General features: G+C 46.8%; 5 protein-coding genes across 5 annotated transcripts; 3 read left to right on the forward strand and 2 right to left on the reverse strand.

Moving 5' to 3' along the window:
• The first annotated feature begins 463 nt into the window (after positions 1-463).
• LOC129355995 (uncharacterized) lies at positions 464-2513 on the forward strand. The gene is made up of 8 exons (XM_055025623.1): positions 464-734; positions 1298-1387; positions 1462-1541; positions 1611-1726; positions 1799-1896; positions 2084-2152; positions 2227-2285; positions 2365-2513. The coding sequence occupies exons 1-8, from the start codon at positions 543-545 to the stop codon at positions 2489-2491; spliced, it is 831 nt and encodes a 276-aa protein (XP_054881598.1). The 5' UTR covers positions 464-542; the 3' UTR covers positions 2492-2513.
• LOC129355992 (asparagine synthetase domain-containing protein 1-like) lies at positions 2469-5542 on the reverse strand. The gene is made up of 3 exons (XM_055025621.1): positions 4205-5542; positions 3565-3746; positions 2469-2786 (listed from the first exon to the last, which is right to left on the reverse strand). Exons 1-3 carry the CDS (start codon positions 5540-5542, stop codon positions 2540-2542), a joined length of 1767 nt encoding a protein of 588 aa, XP_054881596.1. The 3' UTR covers positions 2469-2539.
• On the reverse strand, positions 5483-6470 carry LOC129355993 (ASNSD1 upstream open reading frame protein-like). The gene is made up of 4 exons (XM_055025622.1): positions 6303-6470; positions 6095-6148; positions 5666-5741; positions 5483-5593 (listed from the first exon to the last, which is right to left on the reverse strand). Exons 1-4 carry the CDS (start codon positions 6375-6377, stop codon positions 5553-5555), a joined length of 246 nt encoding a protein of 81 aa, XP_054881597.1. The 5' UTR covers positions 6378-6470; the 3' UTR covers positions 5483-5552.
• A 536-nt stretch (positions 6471-7006) lies between these two features.
• LOC129355968 (cobalamin trafficking protein CblD-like) lies at positions 7007-8065 on the forward strand. The gene has a single exon (XM_055025599.1). It carries the CDS (start codon positions 7150-7152, stop codon positions 7942-7944), a length of 795 nt encoding a protein of 264 aa, XP_054881574.1. The 5' UTR covers positions 7007-7149; the 3' UTR covers positions 7945-8065.
• Positions 8066-12290: 4225 nt separating this feature from the next.
• On the forward strand, positions 12291-20060 carry LOC129355985 (solute carrier family 40 member 1-like). Its single transcript, XM_055025611.1, is given in 9 exon segments — positions 12291-12610; positions 12672-12739; positions 13264-13423; positions 13525-13640; positions 15357-15483; positions 15637-15882; positions 16347-16841; positions 16844-16978; positions 17594-20060. Coding segments are annotated over 9 exon segments (1695 nt in total). The 5' UTR covers positions 12291-12573; the 3' UTR covers positions 17905-20060.
• The last annotated feature ends 757 nt before the right edge of the window (positions 20061-20817 follow it).

Below are 20817 nucleotides of genomic sequence, written 5' to 3' on the forward strand. Positions count from 1 at the left end.
GAACGGTTCTGGTCGGAGAAGACGAGGATCAGAATTTATTTCATGCTTTGGTCCAGAGTAGAAACATAATGCACTCAAGTTTAATATTTGATCCAAATGAGTTTTCAGGGTAAAACGGTTCCACTGAAAATGAAAAAGGATTTTATTACAAATTATATTTAATTACAGTAACGTGAGGAAATGCAGCCTGATGAGCGACGACACATGAGAACCTAGCAGCAAATTATGTCCATAGAAATAATATTTATGATCCAGTCAGTTTTACAGAGTTCTGCTGTGTTCTGGACTCTGTGGTCCTTCTGCTGTGTTCTGGACTCTGTGGTCGGTGCTGTTCTGGACTCTGTGGTCCGGTTCTGCTGTGTTCTGGACTCTGTGGTCCGGTTCTGCTGTGTTCTGCAGATTTCATGAGTTCCTCCAGCAGGGGGCGGTAGAGCGCTAAAGAGCTCCTTCCAAACCTCTAAAGAAGAACAGGAACTTTGCCTCAGTTCAGCCGCTGTTCTGGTACCAGAATCCCGACCCGGACTGGCCCAGACAGGATCCAGATGAAGGCCGTGATTCTCGCCGCGGGCTACGGAACCAGACTGCAGCGGGACGTTTCGTCCGACCGCAGCGGCAGGTTCGCTCACCTGGTCGGGGTCCCGAAGCCGCTGCTGCCGGTGGGCCGGATCCCGCTGATCAGCCGCTGGGTCCGGGCGCTGACCCGGTCCGGAACCGTGGACGGGATCTACGTGGTGGTAGGAACAAATACTCCAATCACGGTTCAGTAGAGATGATCAAACGGAACCGAAGGGAATGATCCGGATCGGAACCGGTTAATGAACTAAATGACCCGATTTCTCAACTCCACGCAACCTTTGACCCCTCGAGTTAAAAAGCAACACAGCCAAACTTGAACTGTTTGGGTTCTTCTGTGTTCCCGGGCCGGGCCAAGGCAACGCGACCAGCGGCCTGCTTCCGGTCTCATTAAGGCTGAAATTTCACTGAATGCTGTTAAATGTGATTCGATCAGATTAAAGAGTTTTCAACATCTAGTTGTTTGGAAAACAAGCTCAAATCTAAAAGTTTAATCTAAACTGGGATTTGTTCACAAATGTAGTTTAAAAATGATCAAACTGGTGGAAGCTGGACCTGTTTAATCCTGTTACTATAGCAACGGGAGCCTGTAGCTTTAAGAACTTTCCATCATTTAGTTTTGCTTTAATCTGAATAACCTGACATGCAGTTTGGAGTGAAGCCAGATTTAAACGTCAGATGGTTTTAAATCGGACCGCCTGGTTCCGGTTCTGCTCTTCCCCAGACCAACGCTCTCCACCAGGCTGCGTTCGCCGTTTGGGCCGCAGAGTTTCCAGAAGTGCAGATTCTCAGTGATGAGACGCGAAGCAACGAAGTAAACTAATAGAAACCCGTTAGAACCGCTCCGGTTCTGATCCGACCCACATTAACGTGGTCTGTCCGTCCCAGGAGCGGCTCGGCGCCGTCGCCTGCCTGCAGCTGGCGGTGAAGCACTTCGGCATCCAGGACGGCGTGATCGTCATCGGAGGGTGAGTTCTGGTCGGTCTGGACCCGGAGCGGCTTTCGGGGACTTGATGCCGGTTCTGATGTTTCTGCAGCGACACGCTGTTCAGGGAGGACTTCAGTCTGGGTCGGGTCACACAGAAGGTTTCTGAGCTGCAGGCCCGGAGCGCCGACAGCTGCCTGCTGCTGTGCTACCGCTGCAGGGACGAAGGTGAGATCACCATCATCATCATCATCATGCTGCAGTTAGTGGAAGGACGAACGTTCTCCTGCTGCTCAGCAGAAACCCAGAAGTACGGGATCCTGGAGGTGGATGACGACCTCCGGGTTCTCCGGATGAAGGAAAAGCCGCGGCCTTCAGAGACCGAGTCCAGGAGAGCCGTGAGTCCAGAGCTACATGCTAACTGCGCTAGCCATAAAGCATGCCTCATCAGAACAGTTAGAACACTGGATTTAGCAGAAGCTAATGCTAACAGGCTATTAGAACAGAGTTTAGCTGGTGCTGTTCCACTATCTAATGATATTCCCTCGTAGGTTTTGACCTGTGAATATTGTAAATGTTTCCCAGTGTCCGTGTTTCTACGTGTTCTCCAAGGAGAGTCTTCCTCTGCTGGACGCCTTCCTGGAGGAGAAGAAGGTCAAATTTAACCCCAACCACGAGTTTTAGCTTCCAGGCGTTCAGATTCTCACTGAGAAACTTTGTGTCATCAGGACGCTCCGATCGAAGAGCGCGACGCTCCGGGGAACTTCGTGTCCTGGCTCATCCCAAGGTAACAGGAAACGCTCCTTCAGCCGCTCAGACGTCCAGAAATGATTTAAAATGTTGAAACTGGATTCTGACGTCATCAGGAAGCCGGTTTTCGCCCATGAGATCTCCGGACGCTTTGACGTGGGAAACCTGCCGTCTTACCTGGACTGTGACGTTTACTTCAGCGAGAAGCTGGAGGACAACGAACCGTTTAAAGGAGCATTTTAATAGCAAATGATTTTAGACAGATTCAAACAGGAAATCAGAGGCTGCCAGTCACCCGGTCAGGAGCCTCCTGCATGTATCGGACGCCTTCTCCCGCCGGTCCTCCATCTTGGCTACGCGCGAGCCAAACTGCATGGCCCGCTTGGGCAGGACGGCCGATCGGCCGAGGCCCAGCCGCCTGGCCGCCGCCCGCAGGAGCAGCTTCTCGCCGACGCCGCGCGGCAGAGACAGGTCGGCCTTCAGCCAGACGGGCAGCGAGCTCAGGTAGCTGACCACGCCCTCGTCCAGGTACGGAAACCTGCAGGGACAAACGGGACGCAGCGGGTCGGATCAGAACCAGGCACATTCTGAGCAGCAGAATAAATGAATCATTTAAAAGCATTTATTTCCTTTAGCTCCCACTCTGACCTTTAATCTCCCAAAGTTCATCTGTCATCAAAGAATAAATTTGACCAATAAAAGGATTTCAAAAATCTACTTTGATTGTCTTTTATTGTTACTATTTTCAGAAAAAAGCCTCAATAAAAACCAAATATTTTCATAAGAAACTTTTGCTGGTTTTTGTTCTGCATGATGGAATGAAAAAAATAAAAACTTTTTAAAATAAAATTATAAGGAAAATAATCTAAAATGAGATTGGAATCAAATTTTATGATAAAAATATAATTTCTACTTTGCTAAAACTTAATATTCACAGTCTGGGATATTAAACACCTTTTGCCATATAATTTAAGTTGGATTTTAACATGTTTCTAATATTGCAAACAAAAAGGTCAAATTAAAAATCTTTTTATCTGATTAGACTTCAGACTAATCAATCAATCATCAAAAGAAGGAATTAATCACCAGGAAATAATGGGTTAATCAGAGTTATTAACTGTCAGATTAATTGATTTCTATAATAATCTTTAGCTGCTCTGGTTTTTATTTTAACTAAACGGGTCTGGAAACTTCAACCAGCATAAACCTGAACTTTCCACCTTTATTTTGTAACAAAAAGAAAAACCCAGATTTAATGTTCAATCATTTCCATCAGATTTCTCTGAAAGTCATTTCCGGGCTGCTGCTCCGCCTACCTGGCCTCCTTCCCGTGGTCTCCCACCGCGCGGTCGTCCCGGCCCAGGTTCCTGGAGGAGATCCGGCCCAGCTCCATGCTCAGCTCCTCCAGCAGCCCCCGGAGTCCCGCCGTCCGGAACCGGACTCTGTGGCGCGAGTAACCGGCCAGCTGCTCATCGGCGCCGATTCCGGTCAGAACCACCTGCAGAAACAGGAGCGTCAGCCGGACTCACGTTTTACTGCGTGGATCGTTGATCAACGGCTTGCATGAGAAGAATAAAATAACATAAACGTTCCAAGACCCAGAATATAAAATCTGGGTTCATCCAACACTTTATGGGCTTAATTTGAATAAAACAAAAACATTTAAAAGGTTTTTTTTTTTTAGCAGAAACTCATCTATGCTCAGTCTGAAACGATTCATCATGATTCATCCATTACTGAAATAATTGTCAGTAGAGATGATTAGTGCTGGTTCTGATTGGCTGGAATGTGACGATTTAGATGATTAATCACCAGAATAAACTGTTTATCAACAATAAACCAATCAGTCTAATGTTGTTCTTAAATCTGAAGAATAAAGAACAAAAATCTGGATCTGCAGGTCGAACCATGAAGAAAACAGGAAATCGTTCTCGGCTACAGAAGGTGAAAGGTCACCTTGGCTGAGGAGGTGAAGGGTCTGGACCCGCCGCCCTCCATCACGGCCCCGACGCCCCTGGCAGCGAACCAGACGGCGCAGCCGATGCTGTCGTCCAGCACCGAGTCCAGCGGAAGCACCAGGTGTCGGATCCGCTGCCGCCGCGCCTCCTGCAGCTCCTCCGGCGTCACGTTGATCTCCACGAAGTTCCAGCGCCGCTCAGGATTCAGGCCACGCAGTTCCTCCAGACCGGCCCTTCCTGTCAGCCGGTCCGGAACGTCAAAGGGGCTGAAGGTCCGGGCTGCAGCCGGGTCGCCGTTCGGGGAATCCTTGCTCCGCTTCTTGTTGTGGTTCTTTGGCTCCTGGAGTCTGAAGGCGACGTTCAGCAGGTCGATGGGATGCTGAGCGGGAACATGGCAGTCCGCCAGAGCGGCCAGGACCATGGAGTCGATTCCTCCGGAGAAAAGAACAGCGATGCCGGCAGAACCGGCCGGAGGAGGCGGAGCCTGGATTCGTCTCCGCACCGCCTCGCTCAGGACTCGGATCAGGTGATCCGCCTCATCCGGCCGCGCGCTTCCCTCCAGCAGCTCCTCCAGCTCCCGGACCGACAGCCGCGACTCGGTTGGCGGGTCAGGGCTGGAGACAGGAAGTGACTCGTTCAGAGGAGGAACCGGGGCGGACAGAGCGAGCCCGGCCGGGTTCATCGCCGCCTGGCAGCCGACGGGAAGGAATTCCGGGCTGGTGGAGGGAATACCAGGATGATCCCAGGGAAAAACCTCCAAGGAAACGGAACCGGATCGAGCAAACTCCTTCAGGTTGACCCTGAACACGCCGGCGGCCGGGACTTCTTGCCAGCGCTGCGGGTCGGAGGCCGGACCGTGAGCCGCCACTGAGGTCAGGGTCATCGTTTCCGCCGTGAAGCTCCACAGTAAGCTCCGCCTGCCGAAGAAGTCCCGGCCGAACCAGAGGCACTCCGTCGCCCTGTGGTGGTAAACGAAGGCCCAGGGCCCGCGGACCGCTGACAGCACCGGCAGGATCTCAGCGGCGGTTCTGCAGGACTGCAGCCTCTGAGAGAGGACGGCGGTGTCGTTCCGGTCCGGATCCACCGGAAGGCCTGCGAAGATCTCCCCGTTCCACAGCAGAACGTTCCCGTCGGCGTCCCGTAGCGGCTGCGGCGTGAGGAGGCCCCGCATGTGGAGAACATGGGCGGAGAACAGGCACCGGTAACCAGAGTCCGTCTCTGTAACCGAGACGTCCCGGCTGGAGTCCGGTCCTCTCCTCTGCAGAGGTTCCAGGACCGCCGGGTCCAGTTCCTCTGGAGCCGCGGACCGACTCAGGAGGCAGAAGATCCCGCACATGGTGATGACCTCACAGGTCCTGCTGCTCCTTCTTCATGTAGTCCAACTCCTCTGCAGACAGAACGGACCGGGATCACGACTCCATCAGGGTCAGAAGACACGACCCGGAAAAGATCCACTTACTTTTACAGGAACTCAGAGTCTGACTTCTGTCAGCCAGGAAGAAAACGTTGCTGTTCCTCTGCTGGATGTAAACTTTCTGCAGGAAATAAACACAAACAAGGAAACAGATTTGATCGTTTTAAACAATCAGTCCAGACAAACTGAATGGCAAAAGCAGCAGTTTGATGGTTTAGGAACCAAATAAAGGATTAAAAAACATGAAGATTATTTTGAGCTGATGTTTGTTCATTCAACAAGTTAGCAGCAAAAGAATGTTGGAATTGACAGTGTTTGTTTTGTTAAATTTTTTCTCTATTAATTATGATTAATCAATAAGACTCTGCAATTAATTGGATTAAATATTTTAACCGAGACCTGTCACTGTAATTTAAACTGAAGGCCAGGTTGTGATTGGTGGAGCCACAGCATGTTAGCTTTAGCTCTGCTCACCCTGTTTTTCTTCAGGTTACAAAGCTCGTCCACAATAATCTTCTGCTCCTTCACCTAAAAGATGAAATAATCAAAACAAAAACACTCAGCTCGTGAGAAAGTCAGAATATTCATCTAACGCATCCGAACCTCAGCACTAAAACATGTGAAAGCTGCTCATCATCCTCTACATCAGCGAGTTAGCCGACAGCAACTGGTTTTAACGAACCTTTCTGTTCACTTCCTCCTTCAGCGCTGAATATTCACTCACATTATCGCTGCTGCCGCAGTTTGTTTGAGACATTTTGTCCAAAACGGAACTAAAACAAGCTATTTCGCTATTTGACGGAGCTAGCAACCGGCTAGCAGGTTCATCGCCGGGTTTGGGGTTTGCCCCTTACAGACAGCTTCCGTTCATGAACGATGAAGAGTCAGAATCACACGTCGACGTCGCCGCCATATTGCGAGAGGCAACAAACAAGAAAAAATACAACAAACTTGCTGTGTAGTTTATCCAGCCATCATATACAGTTGATTTAAAAACATTTAAGGATTAAAATTTTGTCAATATTATGACATTCTTCTTTATTTCAAAGTAAAAACCAAAATCCAATAGTTTGAAAAGCTATATTTGGTTATGCAATGTTTTTTAGATATATTGCAAGACTAAAATTGATGTTCAAGTGTTCCGATTTACAAATTACATGAAGTGTATGTTTAACAGAGTTGAAGAAAGTCTGGCTTTTAAAACCGCTTTACAACTTCTCAAAGACCTTCTTCTGTTTTAAGAGAAACTGGACAAGTAATGCATGCCCATTGTTTTGTTATGGAGTATGGTTAAAATAAATGAAGAAAATGATAAACCCGGAGTTTATTCGCCACACCACCAGAGGGCGACAAAACCGTGTGAAAACAGCTGAAGTAAAGAAGCAGTAGGTGGGAAATGCGCATGTGCGCTAGAATATTTACACGGTCGGAGAGTTTACAAGGACACGACGAGTTTCCGTGTTTTAACTGAAACACTTTGAAAAAGCGGAGGAAAAGAGAGACTCGTCTGCGGTCAGAGGTTCGGTAAAATGTCCTGTTTGAGTCCGGTTCTGTCCGGCAGAACCAGGCTGGTCCGGTACCTGTCCGGGATCAATGTGTTGGTCCGCAGCCTGGCTGCTAGCAGACCGGCCTCTGCAGCTGCTGCCTGCTCCGTAAAGAACTATGAGCTGGTCCGAACCAGAACAGCTGGGTCCGACCAGAACCCGGCCGGTCCGGACCGTCACCTTTACCTGTGTGACCCAGGGGGCCTGCAGCGCCCCTTGGAGGAAGAAGGAGAGCACAGCAGGAGAAACGGGCTCTCGGGTTTCCAGGTAACTGATGAAGTTCTTCCCTCCGAACTTTCCGAACCTCCCGGTTCCGACTCCAGGGTGGAGTGTGCCATCCTGTCCTGCCCGGAAGCGTTAAGAATAGACTTCCTGTCCATGTTCCCGGAGGCTCCAGGGTCCGACCTGACGGTCATCACTGTGACCCAGAAGACCCGAAGCGACATGACGTCATGGAGTGACGCGGTGGAGCGCGAGCGGGAGGAGAAGCTGGAGACGTTCATCCACGGAGCGCTGGAGATCTGCGGGGCCCTGCGGGACGCCGGCTTCTGGGCCGACTTCATCGACCCGTCCTCCGGCCTGGCCTTCCTCGGCCCCTACACCAACAACTCGCTGTTTGAGACGGACGAGCGCTTCGCCCAGCTGGGCTTCCGTATCGAGGACCTGGGCTGCTGCCGGGCGCTGCGCCATCCCCTCTGGGGGACGCGCGTCTTTGTCGGGACGATTTTCACCAGCGCCCCGGCCGGAGCCTCCGTCCTGGAGAAGCTGCTGAGCATCTAAACACAGCAGGCAGAACAACTGATTGTGTCAACTTTCTCACTGCATGAACGTCCCAAATGTTGAAGAGGTTAAATAAAAATAGTTTTCATTCAGAGAAAAGTAAAGAAACTGTTAATTTTTGGAAAACATGGATGTCAAAATAATTCAATGAATGAATAGTTGCCTCGTGGCGGCTCTAGGGGGTGCTATAGCTGCGCTGGAAAATATCATTTTACTTCATATTCTTTAGTATATTATTTTCTTAGCAAAATGCAATCAAATACTGAGTAAAAGAATCTCATGTTTCAATATGAAATTAACTTTGATGCCCATTTTCAATTCCGCAATACAACTGGAGCGAAAATGGATCATCTTCTACGAGCCATATTAAGGGGAAACTGAATTAAACAGGATAGGGTGCAATCACCAGTTTGACAGTATCTCAAGTATTAGGGCAAAAAACTGATAAATTCTTATATTGAGTTTCTCAGCCATATCGTCTACCTCTATATACTGGATTATACTTTTTAGAATAACAAAAAATAGTTACACCACAAACTCTGCATATCAAAGTCTATTTTTCAGTTTGTTTCCCCTCTTGGGTTAAAATAACCATAACACTGATGTGATGTAAGCTAATTACAATGATGCTGATTAGCTCAGGAATGATGAAGCTTCTGGTGTTGATATGAGGGGCCCCCAGATGAAAATCAGCTTAGGGCCCCAGAAAGATTTGGACCGGCCCTGGATGATTGGCCAGAAAACTAATCTGGAACCAAACATCTGGTTCATCCGGTATCGATCCCTGGTATCGATCCGGACCGGCTGGTATCGATCCGGACCGGCCGGTATCGATCCGGACCGGCTGTCAGGTGTTTGCTGCTGTGTCGCTGTTAGACTCGCCGTCATGTTGGGAGGCGGTCTCAGACCTTTGATGTTTATTGTTGTGAAGCAGATCAAAGTCTTACAGACGCATCGCTGCAGTGTCAGAACCAGCAGATTGATGAACCTGCTCTGATAAAACGCTGTTAGCATTAGCTGTGAAAAGCTCAGCTCTCGTGAAGAACAGCTGAAAATCCTCCAGCGTCGCTGCTGAGCCGCAGCGGGTCAGTCATTCATATTTTTATCCATCCGGGATAAAATTAGCCCAGGTAAACACAGCTTGTTATGCAACAAAAGGAGGCAGACAAACCTGCTGCTGGAAATAACAGAGCAGCCGTTTGACCGCTGATGACAGCCAGCTGAGCCCGGCGGGCTGACACACCGACCCACTAATCTGGTTCCGCTCCAGCGGCTCTCTGCTCTGTTTGGGCCCTGTATTCATCACAAAGACTCACCTGAGCCCATTGTTACCGCTGCGGCCAAAATACCCGCTTATGCCAGTTCTGCATCCTCACGACATGAGACAGCAGCCAGAGAGGACAACACCAGCTTTTATTCTGAAAATCCGAATTAAGCGACCAGAATCAGCTCGGTTCGGTCCAGTAGAAACTCTAGAGCTAATCTGGCTTTCCAGATCTGAACTGGACGGCTCCTCTAAAATCAGGCAGATGCTTTTTGAATCCACTTTAATCCAAATTCTGTAGAAAGTACAGTTCAGTTGGTGTGAATGTTAACTGACCTCTGGTTCTCCCAACCAGTCTGGGTTCGGTTTGAATGCATATGTGAATGCCAAGCGGTCCAGAGACCAAACCAGGAAGTGGACTACAGCACAGGGAATGTGCTAGCTAGCCTAGCGATAGCGGGAGAAATGGCAAAATATTTAGTCTTTAGCCAAAGACTAAATAGAAATTTCTACTGATATTCAGAAATCCTGGAAATTTACCGCCAGTGGCCACTTTATTAGGTACACAGTACTTTCTGTATGATTTGAGTCCAGGTTTCAGGTGTCGCTCAGATCCATCCTGTCTGGACAACCTGAGATGAACGGCAGCGATGTGAACCTCAGCCTGCTCACTCTCACACTGCTCAAAGTTTACATCTCAACTTTCTGCATGTTTTCTCAGTGAACCTGGAGCCTCTGACCCCCTGGCCCTTCAGGTCAGAACAGGTTCATCTGCGCCCTGAAGCACGTAGACGCACTTTTCAGTTCTTCATTGTTTCCTCTGCACCAAATGAAGATGTTTACAAAATCCAAGACATTAAATATTAAATGTTTACTCTTTTGGATGCGTGAAGTCAAACTGGACTCTTATCTTGAGACAAAGCGATGGAATGTGACGCTCCGGCCCCTCCTTTGTTTGTTTCAGAGGGAGAAGTGAAACAAGCCAGAGAGCATTTTTGTTTCTTTCACAACACGCCGGGTCGGCCGCTGAATCTGGACAGATCATTCTGGAATCCTTCAGCTCTAAAAAACATCAGCTCAGAAACACAACGCTGCTGGGATTAGTGGCAATTATTCATCACTGCAGATCCAAAAACATCTCCATGAACAATAAAGCCCAGAGAAAAGAGAGGCCTCCAGCTGATCGGATCCGCCTCACTGTTGTTACCTGATGGAGCAGCAGCCTGTAATTACATCTCTGCTCTGACAGCCGGAGAAATGCAAGTCATCCATGGAAACCTGAACGCTTTCAAATGACCAAATCCTTCTGCAGCTTCCTCACGAACAAAGCAGATCATTAAAAAAATATAGATTAGCTGGAACCTGTTAATGCAAAGTCATGTTAGTTTAATTTTATTACATTAATGGAACTGTACAGTGTAGGAATATAAATATGCAGAAACCAGAACAACAGGTAAAATTCATCTTTAAGAAAACAAAAAGCTCACAAAGTAATTCACAGGAGAGAACGCAAAGTTTTATTAAAAGACAAAAAAAATATTTACAGAACAAATAACTAAAAAAAATCAAAGACAGAATAATCTAAAGACTGGATGCCATTAACAATAAGCTGATGAAAACATTCTGACATTAAATAAATAAAATTCATTCTTTTATGGAATAAACTGATGTTTTTGGTAATATGAAACAATATTTTTAATTTATTGTAGTTATTTTTTTTAAATGTTTATATCCCAATTTTTATTGCTTTGAATCCAATTACTTGGTGTTTTAAATGATCCAAAAATCAAATCAAATAATTTTTCATCTTCTTTACAGAATGAGCCATTTGAAACATGGCGGCGCTGACGATGCAGAGCCGCGTTTCTCTAAACGTTTTCTAAACAAATGTTTACAGCAGAAGTTCAGTTTGAAACTTTTCTAGAGAAACTTTCCAGAAACTGGAAACAAAAAGACAATTTCTCTAATTCACAGAAAAACTAAACTTTCCTCTGAGGGCCCTCAGATCTGGAAGCTCATTAATTGTTGCTCCATGTTGTCCTACTGACCTCTGACCTCCCTGGAGAACATCTAGTAGATTGTATATTAATGCTAATCTGTGATGCATGTTTTGAGCATTTTCATATTTTTAAATTTAGTTTTAAAACATTTTAAGAAAGTATTAAGATTAAATTTTTTGTTTTGTTTTTAGCTGAACATAAATATGTTTAATCAAATTCTTAAATCAAAAATAGAATTTGATCATTTTCTCACAAGTTACCAAAACAGAAACCAGATCAAATGGATAAAAATCTGTCATTGCTGCAGCCTGAACTTTCTCACTTGCTGCAGCCGGACCGGAGGGCCCGACTTTCCAACTGCAGAGACGTTTCTGTCCTGGAATTCAGAAGTTATGACAAATGGAAACATGCAGTTCATTTTGGCCAAACTCTGTCAAGTCATTGTGTTGTTCTGTTTTCCTGTTTCCAACTCAGCAGCACCAGCAGCAGGTGCTGCAGCACCAGCTGCTGCAGCACAGTCCTCCATGCTGACGCTGCAGTTCCAGAACCTCCCAGGAACCCGCAGCGTTGAGCCTGGCTGGTTCCTGAACACGACCAGGACTGTTGAGTTAACAAAGTTAGAATCTGATGCTATGAGTTGAATCTTTGCTTTTGTTTGAGCTCAGTTTGTTCAGAAAACACTGATTGTAAGCTTGGCTATTTGAACCCAAATTCAACCCAATTAATCAATTACATTTCTGCAGCAGGTCTGAATAGGACGAGGGCAGCCCAATCAAATCCTGCTTCAGGCCCCATTCAGCCTTCGTCCGGCCCTGGTCGCACAGATCCTCTTGGTAAAAACCGTTTTAGTGTTTGTGGACAGATTCGGACGTTTTGAGTCGTTTTCGCTGTTTTTCGCTGTGAACATGTTGATGCTGGAGCCTCTCGACTGAAGAAAAGTCGCCAAACCGGAAAAGAAAAGAACTGAACCGGTTTTATTTAGTGACGGAGGTTCCGCCATCTTTAACCTCCAGTCGCCCCGCCCACTGTGCGCGTGCGCGGGCCGCGGCCCCATGCAAATGGTGACGTCACAGCGTGGGTATATGTAACGGCGGGACGTAAACAGAGGAGAGGAGAGCCGAGCAGCCACGGTCCGAACCGGACAGAGCCGCAGTCTGTTTGGGCCGAACCCGTCCGTCGCAACAGAACAACATTTCCTTCCAACTTCAGCTACAGTGTTAGCTAAGTTCGGAGGGGAGGAAAAGGAGGAACGCCGCGTTTTCTTTTGCTTTTTCATTTCTCCGCTTCTTGCTGCCGACGGTTGGAGCAGAAAGCGGCTGGACAAAGAACCGAACCTGAACCGAACCTGAAACCGCGAGAAGCAGGATGGACAACACTGCGAGCAAGAAGGAGACATGGAGCGGTGAGCTGCACGAGCAACAACAACAACAACAACAATATATAACCATTCAATGTCTCCTCAGAGTCCATCAGACGGTTCTTCTCCTCAGCCCGGTTCCTCATCTATATGGGTCATGCTCTGTCTACATGGGTGAGTGCAGCTCAGATTTCACCTGGAATATCAGATGAAATCAGGTGATATTTCACCTGATATTTTACCTGCTGTCTCTGTGTTTGGGTTCTGAATCTGTCCAAAGAGAGAAAGTAAAAAATATTGTCTATTAATTGATTTAAAAGCAGAACAAATTTTCTTTTATTTTTAATAAACTGGTTATTGAAGTTTTTCCTGCTGGTTGTTTTGTTACAAAAACCTATTTAGCTGATTTTTTTACTTCTAGAGAATCTTGGATCCAAACAAAACATGAAAATCTTGTCCTTCTGAGTCTCATTGGAAAAATAAAAGCATCACAGAACAAAACTGTGATTATTGTAGAAAAACAGTTTATATTTGCTAAGTTCTTTACATACTTTCATATCAATCTTCCTTTACAGAAACAGCCCTAAAAAATGATTTTAATGTTGAGTTTCCAGATATGTGAACATATTGAATGGAAATGGAAGTAAATAAAAAGTGAGACGGAAAGTAGAAAAGTCTGGATGTGCGTCTGGCTGCAGGGTGACCGGATGTGGAACTTTGCGGTGGCCGTTTTCCTGGTGGAGCTGTACGGGAACAGCCTGCTGCTCACGGCCGTTTACGGCCTGGTGGTGGCCGGGTCCGTTCTGCTGCTGGGCGCCAACATCGGCAACTGGGTGGACAGGAACCCCCGGCTGAAAGGTGAGCGTCCGAACGCTCGGCGTGGATCCGGGTGGGTCAGCTGTGTTTGGGTCGCAGCGTTTTGCCCGGTCCGGTCTGACGTGGTCCCGGTGTTCCCACAGTGGCCCAGACGGCGCTGCTGGTCCAGAACAGTTGCGTCATCACGTGCGGCGTTCTGCTGATGCTGGTTTTCCACTTCAAGGCTCAGCTGGTGGAGCTCTACAACGGCTGGATCCTGGTGAGACCCACTGATCAATAAGCAATAGATCAATAAGCAATCGATCAGTTCATCACAGCATAAATTATAAACATATTTGCATGATTTACTTTTTTCTTTTCGAACACAAACTGGATGCTTCGGTCTCAGTTTTGTTTCCAGTGATTTCAAATTGATTAATTTGTCGTTTCTGTTGTTTTGTTTATTTATTAAAGAGTTTATTTATTGAAAATGGTCTCAAAACAACAACATAATTGTTTATTGCAACTAACTTTATCATAACGGGCCGAGTTAATGACTGCAAACCTAGAAACTAAACACAGCTGAAAAGTGCGGTGGGTGGCCTGGTGGCTTGGTTTGGAGCTGCAGGCCGACCCAGTGGGCCGACCTGCAGCTCCAAAATCAAACCACCAGACCACCCGGGTCAGCCGAAGGCATTCTGTCTGCCTTGTGTGTGTGTGTGTGTGTGTGTGTGTGTGTGTGTGTGTGTGTGTGTGTGTGTGTGTGTGTGTTGCAGGCCACCCAGTCAGCATGTTGCTCATGTTGCTCATGTGACTGCAAACGGAGGAAAATCCGTCCCTGATCCGCCTGCTGACAGATTCCTGTTGCCATGCTGACTGCAGCAGCTGAGCCCTAAACTTTACAACATGTCAGTTTGAGTCGTTAAAACGCGTTTATGACGACCAGCTGACCTGCAGCGCTCCGTTTCTGCTACCTGCTAATTATTTACAGACAATTATAGATTTTTTCCCCCAAAAGCCAGAAATCGATTCTGGTCGGTTTGCATAAGAGCAGAACTCGACCTTTGACTTTAGTTTCTTTTTGTCAAAAATATTTGCTTTAACTCGCATAACTTCAGGGCCTGAACAAAAGTTTTCTTCAAAATACACGATAAAGGAGTGAAGATAATAACATTCAATTATTTTAACAAATTAAAAAGTTTCTGCAGTTCTTTTGTTTACAGTTTAAAAATCAACATTTTATTTCCAGACATTTAAATATTTACTCATATTCAAAGTTTAAGTAAATCCCAGCAAAGTGGGCGGAGCCAAGAGAGACAGGGGCGTGGCCAAATGGGCCAGAAAATAAAAATAATCAAAGAAATAAACTCTTAGTCTAAACTTTGTGGAAAAATGTGACTTCTTCTAATCTCTGATTGAGGAAATAATATTTAACTGCTTATTCGCTTATAAATGTTAAAATCTGCACAGAAATATGAAGATAATCAAATATTTAGCAATGATTTCACTTTAAGTTTTATAAAAAGTGTATAAACTGGATTTCCACTTGATTTGCTTTTCTAAGTAACAAATTGTTTATTTTGTTATTTAAAAATGAGTTAAATTATTTATTTGCATTTTTAATGATTTTCTAATATTATATAAAAAGGTTTAAGAAGTGAAATAAAAAATGAGCAGAATGATTTTTTGATCTTAATAATTATCAGAATAATCTGTAAAATTGATGAATCATATTAAAATAGCGGCTGGTGGCGTCGTGTTCATGTGATCCTTTAAATATCCCACAATCCTTCACTGCATCACATGTGTCACATGACCTGAAACACAACCATGGAAACAAACATGTGTTTTGCTTACCAGACAATATTATAACGCAGAAGTTTATAGTTTTGTTGCTTTTAATGAATGTAGGAAAAATCAGCTTTGTCAGGATGGAACCTGCTGATGAGAAACAACCAGAGGTCAGAGGTTAAATCCTGCTGTGTTTCTCCTCCAGACCTTCTGCTACATCCTGGTCATCAGCATCGCCAACGTGGCCAACCTGGCCAGCACGGCCACCTCCATCACCATCCAGCGGGACTGGGTGGTGGTGGTGGCCGGCCAGGACAGCAGCAGCCTGGCCGGTGAGTTTCTGCTCGTATCTCTGAGTGTCAGACTTTGGACCGCCGCCGCCGCTGACTCGCTCTCATTGCTTTATGTCCTCCTGATTGTTCTGAGCTGTTTAAGAGATCTGCCGCGGTGAACCCGCTGACCCCGTGGCGTTTCTCCTCCCGCAGACATGAACGCCACGGTGCGGATCATCGACCAGCTCACCAACATCCTGGCGCCCATGCTGGTGGGCCAGATCATGGCGTTCGGCTCGCACTTCGTGGGCTGCGGCTTCATCTCCGGCTGGAACCTGGCCTCCATGTGCGTGGAGTACGGCCTGCTGTGGAAGGTCTACCAGAAGACGCCAGCGCTCGCCCTGAAGGCCGGACACAAGGAGCAGCAGCACGAGCTCAAGCAGCTCGGCCCCCAGAAAGGTACCGGCGCCCTGACCTCTGACCCCAAACACACACACAAACACACACACTGCCTGCTCGATGACTTCGTCCCGTTGCTGCAGTTTGATGTGGACAAAATGATTATGAGGAACAGAAAAAACACAAGAAAAAATATGCAAAACAGCCATAAAGAGAATAAAGTCTGAATATGAGGAAGTTGAACAGACTGAAGGAGGAATATTTTAAAACTTACACAAAATATAACTGGTGAAGTTATACTGGATAGATTTTTCTTTAATGTTTAACTTAATGATAAGGAAATATGTATCAGAATCAAATGATCTGATCTCCTGATTCTCATCTTTTTCTCATTTAACAACTTTTTTCTGTCGTTAAACGAGTTTTTTAAAATCACGACTTTATCTGGTGATTTAAACTTCTGATTCTCCGTCGTCTGTTTGAACTTTGAACCTGCTGATCCAAAGCTTCCTGTTTCCTGACAGACTGTGAGAACGGCCAGAGTCCTGAGGAATCGTCTCAGCCGCTGATGGACGGCTCGACGCCCGGCGCCGCGGACCCTGGCGAGGCGGCTGGCTGCTGCGGCGCGGCGAGCCGGCCGCTGCGGACCTTCAGGGCCGGCTGGGTGGCCTACTACAAGCAGGACATCTTCCTGGCCGGCATGTCGCTGGCCTTCCTCTACATGACGGTGCTGGGCTTCGACTGCATCACCACGGGCTTCGCCTACACGCAGGGCCTCAACGGCTCCATCCTCAGCCTGCTGATGGGCGCCTCCGCCATCTCCGGCATCTGTGGCACCGTGGCCTTCACCTGGATCCGCAAGAAGTGCGGCCTGATCCGGACGGGCTTCATCTCCGGCACGGCGCAGCTCTGCTGCCTCCTGCTGTGCGTCTTCTCCGTCTTCGCCCCCGGCAGCCCCTTCGACCTGAGCGTGTCGCCCTTCCAGGACCTGTACGCCCACCTGATGGGGCAGCAGAGCCTGCCGAGGCGGAGCACAGCCTGGGCGCCGCCTTCAGCACCAACGCCACCACGCCGCCGCCGGCCCACGAGCCGCCGCCGCTGCAGTCCTACATGTCCGTCAGCCTGCTGTTCGCTGGCGTCATCGCCGCCAGAATGGGTGAGCAGATCCCCGTTCCCCGACCCGCCGTTCCCCGACCCGCCGTTCCCTTTCTTCACTCTCTCCCTCTAAGCTGCCAGTCTTTCTTTAATCTCTGCTAACCCAACCAACGACCTTTGACCCTGTTCTCAGTGGGTTCTGGTGAAAAAATACTTTCTTATTTTAAGACTAAAGAAAAATCCTTTAATTACAAGATTAAAGTTGTAATAAATATACAAAAAAAATAATAATAATGAAATCAGAATAAGAAATCATAAGAAAAGTCAAAATTTTTAAATTGTAATAATACAACATTTATTTGATAATATTTTAATAAGTTTAGTCATAATATTACCAGAATAAAGTTGTAACAATTCTAGATGATGTGGAGATTCTAAATCAAATCAATCATAGATTAATAATCCGGCTGATTTTCCTGGTAATCTGATTGGCTTCAGTTTGCTGCGTCAGCGTGTTTCCTTCTTCTCACCTGATAAAGTGAGCGGCGGCGTGGCGGCGGCGTATCTCCTCCAGATGACGAGTCATATTTGCAACCTTTGAAGCCAATAATGTTCCATTATGAGCCTCTGCGGCTTTTAACTGCTGCTAACCGCCGGTTCCTCCGCTGCCCTGCAGGTCTGTGGTCCTTTGACCTCACCGTGACCCAGCTCATCCAGGAGAACGTGATCGAGTCGGAGCGCGGGGTGATCAACGGCGTCCAGAACTCCATGAACTACCTCCTCGACCTGCTGCACTTCATCATGGTGATCCTGGCGCCCAACCCCGAGGCCTTCGGCCTGCTCGTCATCATCTCCGTGTCCTTCGTGGCCATGGGTCACGCCATGTACTTCCGCTTCGCCTTCAAGAGCCTGGGCAGCCGCCTCTTCCTGTGCTGCTCGCCGGAGCAGAAGGCGGAGACGGAGGCCTCGCCCCCCACCACCGTGTAGAGCCGCCATTACAGAGACTCTGTCCCAGCCGGACCGCCCTGCCTCTCATTCACCCAACTAACACCAACGCTTGTAGCTGTTAGCATCCTGATTGTAGCTGTTAGCATCTTGAGAGTAGCTGTTAGCATCTTGATGGAGGGTTAGCGTCACAGTAAACTAGCTTGTAGCTTTCGCTAAGACGGGGTTTATTAACACGTAGTTTAGTCGAGGCTCCGCCTCCTCCATCAGACCCGAGGTACGACGTCCTCCCGTTGGCCGGCCGTATGCGGCGGCGGGCGGTCAGGGAAGCGGGCGATGGGTTGCGGGTTGAAGGCCTCCTGCCTCCTACTTAACCAAACTCACTGGCCTCTTAAAGGGTCCGACTATATTTATTCACCAACTTATTAGCAGTATTGTGTTTTTCTTGTGCCAAACAAGAAGTCTCGCATCGCAATAATGGCTCTGAGTTACCAAAGTCTCTGGTGAAAAAGGAAGTGAGGGAAGCCAGGTCTCTGCAGTACGTCTCCGCGCCTGCAGGTGGCAGCACCACCGCAGGCAGGCTGAGTTCTTTCTCCCAGTACTAGAGAAGAAAATCGTCCTTTCATGTAGTTTGCGATAATGTTTCAGTTCTACAGTGATTTCTGATCTGATTGTTGTTACTCAGGCACTTTATGTGATTGACGTCTGTCATTACACTGATCTTTGGGCACTCGTTCAGTTTCTTAGTTTATTTTAGCACAGCATTGAAGCCCCGCCCACTAACCGCGGTCCGCCTCAGTCACGGGTCGCCTGCGGCGGACGACAACAAAGGCACATATTCTAAACTCTTAGCAGCCAGGAGAAACTGCCAGTTCCTCAAACTGACCAGCCGTCGCTTCCTGTCCTGCCCTGACGCGTCATGCAGGTTCTTTGTTCCTCGTTTTCATGAACCTGGTCTTCAGAGAAGACTCAACAGTTTTCTTTGGACTTTCGCTGCTGATCATTTGCTGCAGTTCAGTTTTCCTTCAGCTCAGGCTTCGTCATTCAGGCGGCGGCGAAACACAGCCAGCCTCTGGACGCCGCCGCCGTCCTGCTCTGATGACCTCAGCCTCAGGTCAGGTTTCCTTCATTAGGGTCAAATAAAGGCCACTGGATTCAATAACAGCTTTACAAAAGATCCTCCTGCAGATGAACAGAAGAAAATTCAACCTGAATGATTTAACTTCTAATCCTGAGGTAAATTCAGGCAAAGTCCAAAAAACCCGAAAGCTTCAGAAAGCCTGAAAACCGCTGATCATTTCACATCCAGACTGACTTGTTACATGTTAGATGGTCTTGAGTAAAACTCTGCAGACCTTCTGCAGGTTTTTGTCTTTTCTTTGGACCTTGGCTGCAGTTTCATTCGAGCACGAAGCCGACTTTAACATTGTGGCCCAACAGAACCTGAAAAATGTTCTTACTGGGACTTTATTTGAGTTCTGGGCTGAAAATAAATAAAACGGCAAAGAAAGTCCAATGAAAACTCCTGAAAGTCTTTAGAACTATCAGTGAGGTTAAGTCAGAATTTGTGGCAGAATCAGAACTTTTTCCAGTTAAATCTGTCAGAATAATCCAGATTATTGTGGTTTTGGGTCGATATAAGCTACAGAGCAAATCAAGACGAATGAATCTTTAACCCCAAAGGTCTGAACCGTTCTCTATCTCATGAATAAAACTTTATAGCTTTATCCGCTTCTGTCTGAACGCCTTACTGGAAACCTGCCGACTGCAACGCACACGGAACCGAACCTTGTCATCAGAACCGAACCGGGTCATCAGAACCGAACCGGGTCATCAGAACCGGCCCGGAGCAGAACCCAGGGAGTTCTGTTCAGGAATATCACTCACTAACTCCACGTTAACATCTGGTCTGAGTCGACTTTAGCTCAGAGGACAGAAACAAATATGAACCGTTTGTTTTTTAACTGTTTTTATATCTTGTTGTTTCTGTGCTAATTTGTGCTTTTATTGCATTTCATTTGAAAACACCTGTGCTAATCTCCTTTACTTTAATGTGTGTGTGTGTGTGTGTGTTGTATATAAACATACAGTATTGTAGTTTTCTAGTTAAGAGTGTGGAATCATAAAGGAATCAGGTTTGTGTAAAAATCACTCCAGTAGATGAAAAGATTCAGAAATAAAGAACTGGATGAAACCAGGCTGTGTGTCGAGTCTTCAGTGTGTGTGTGTGTGTGTGTGTGAGAGAGAGCTCTCTCTGTGTGTGTCAGTGTGTGTGTGAGCTCTGTGTGTGTGTGTGTGTGAAGCCGCCCTGTAACCAGAGCGGACAGAAGCACTGACCCGGATTCGCTCGGTGACGGACTCAAGTTCAGCAGGAACCACCTGCAGCTCGGAGCGTCTAAAATAACGACTTTCATGAACGCAACTCGTTACAGAGAAGCCAAGAAAACGCTGAGTCACAACGATAAATTTAACTGGACGATAAATTGTGCCAGAAGTTATTGTGATAAACGATAATATTGTTGTTTTGAGGCCATTTTAAACGATAACAACAAAAGAATACAAGAACACAAAAAGCAATAAATTTGAAATTGTGATGAACTTTTGACTGGAACTGAGAGACATTTTAAATCCCAAAGATACAAAACAACACACTGTCCTTCAAAAGAGGAGCCGGCTGAAACCGAACTGAAAACTTTATCATCCAGTTTTTGGTGGAAAGAGAAAAACAATAAATCATCGATTTATAATAATCAAAATTATTGAGCTTGTTTTTATTTCTCGTGTGATTAATTGATTATTGTGTCAGGCCTTGTTGCCACTGTGGGCAATGCTAACTAAAACAAGCAGCGCTAAAGCTGTCATCACTTTAGAAACTAATCACAAACTAAATATGTAGTTTGCTAACTTGCTGCCTAAATATTATGCTAATCAATATTTATTTAACAAGCTAAATAT

Source organism: Poeciliopsis prolifica, unplaced genomic scaffold (assembly GCF_027474105.1).
Source record: "Poeciliopsis prolifica strain line A6 unplaced genomic scaffold, Auburn_PproV2 SCAFFOLD152, whole genome shotgun sequence".
In the NCBI taxonomy this organism is placed as follows: Eukaryota; Metazoa; Chordata; class Actinopteri; order Cyprinodontiformes; family Poeciliidae; genus Poeciliopsis; species Poeciliopsis prolifica.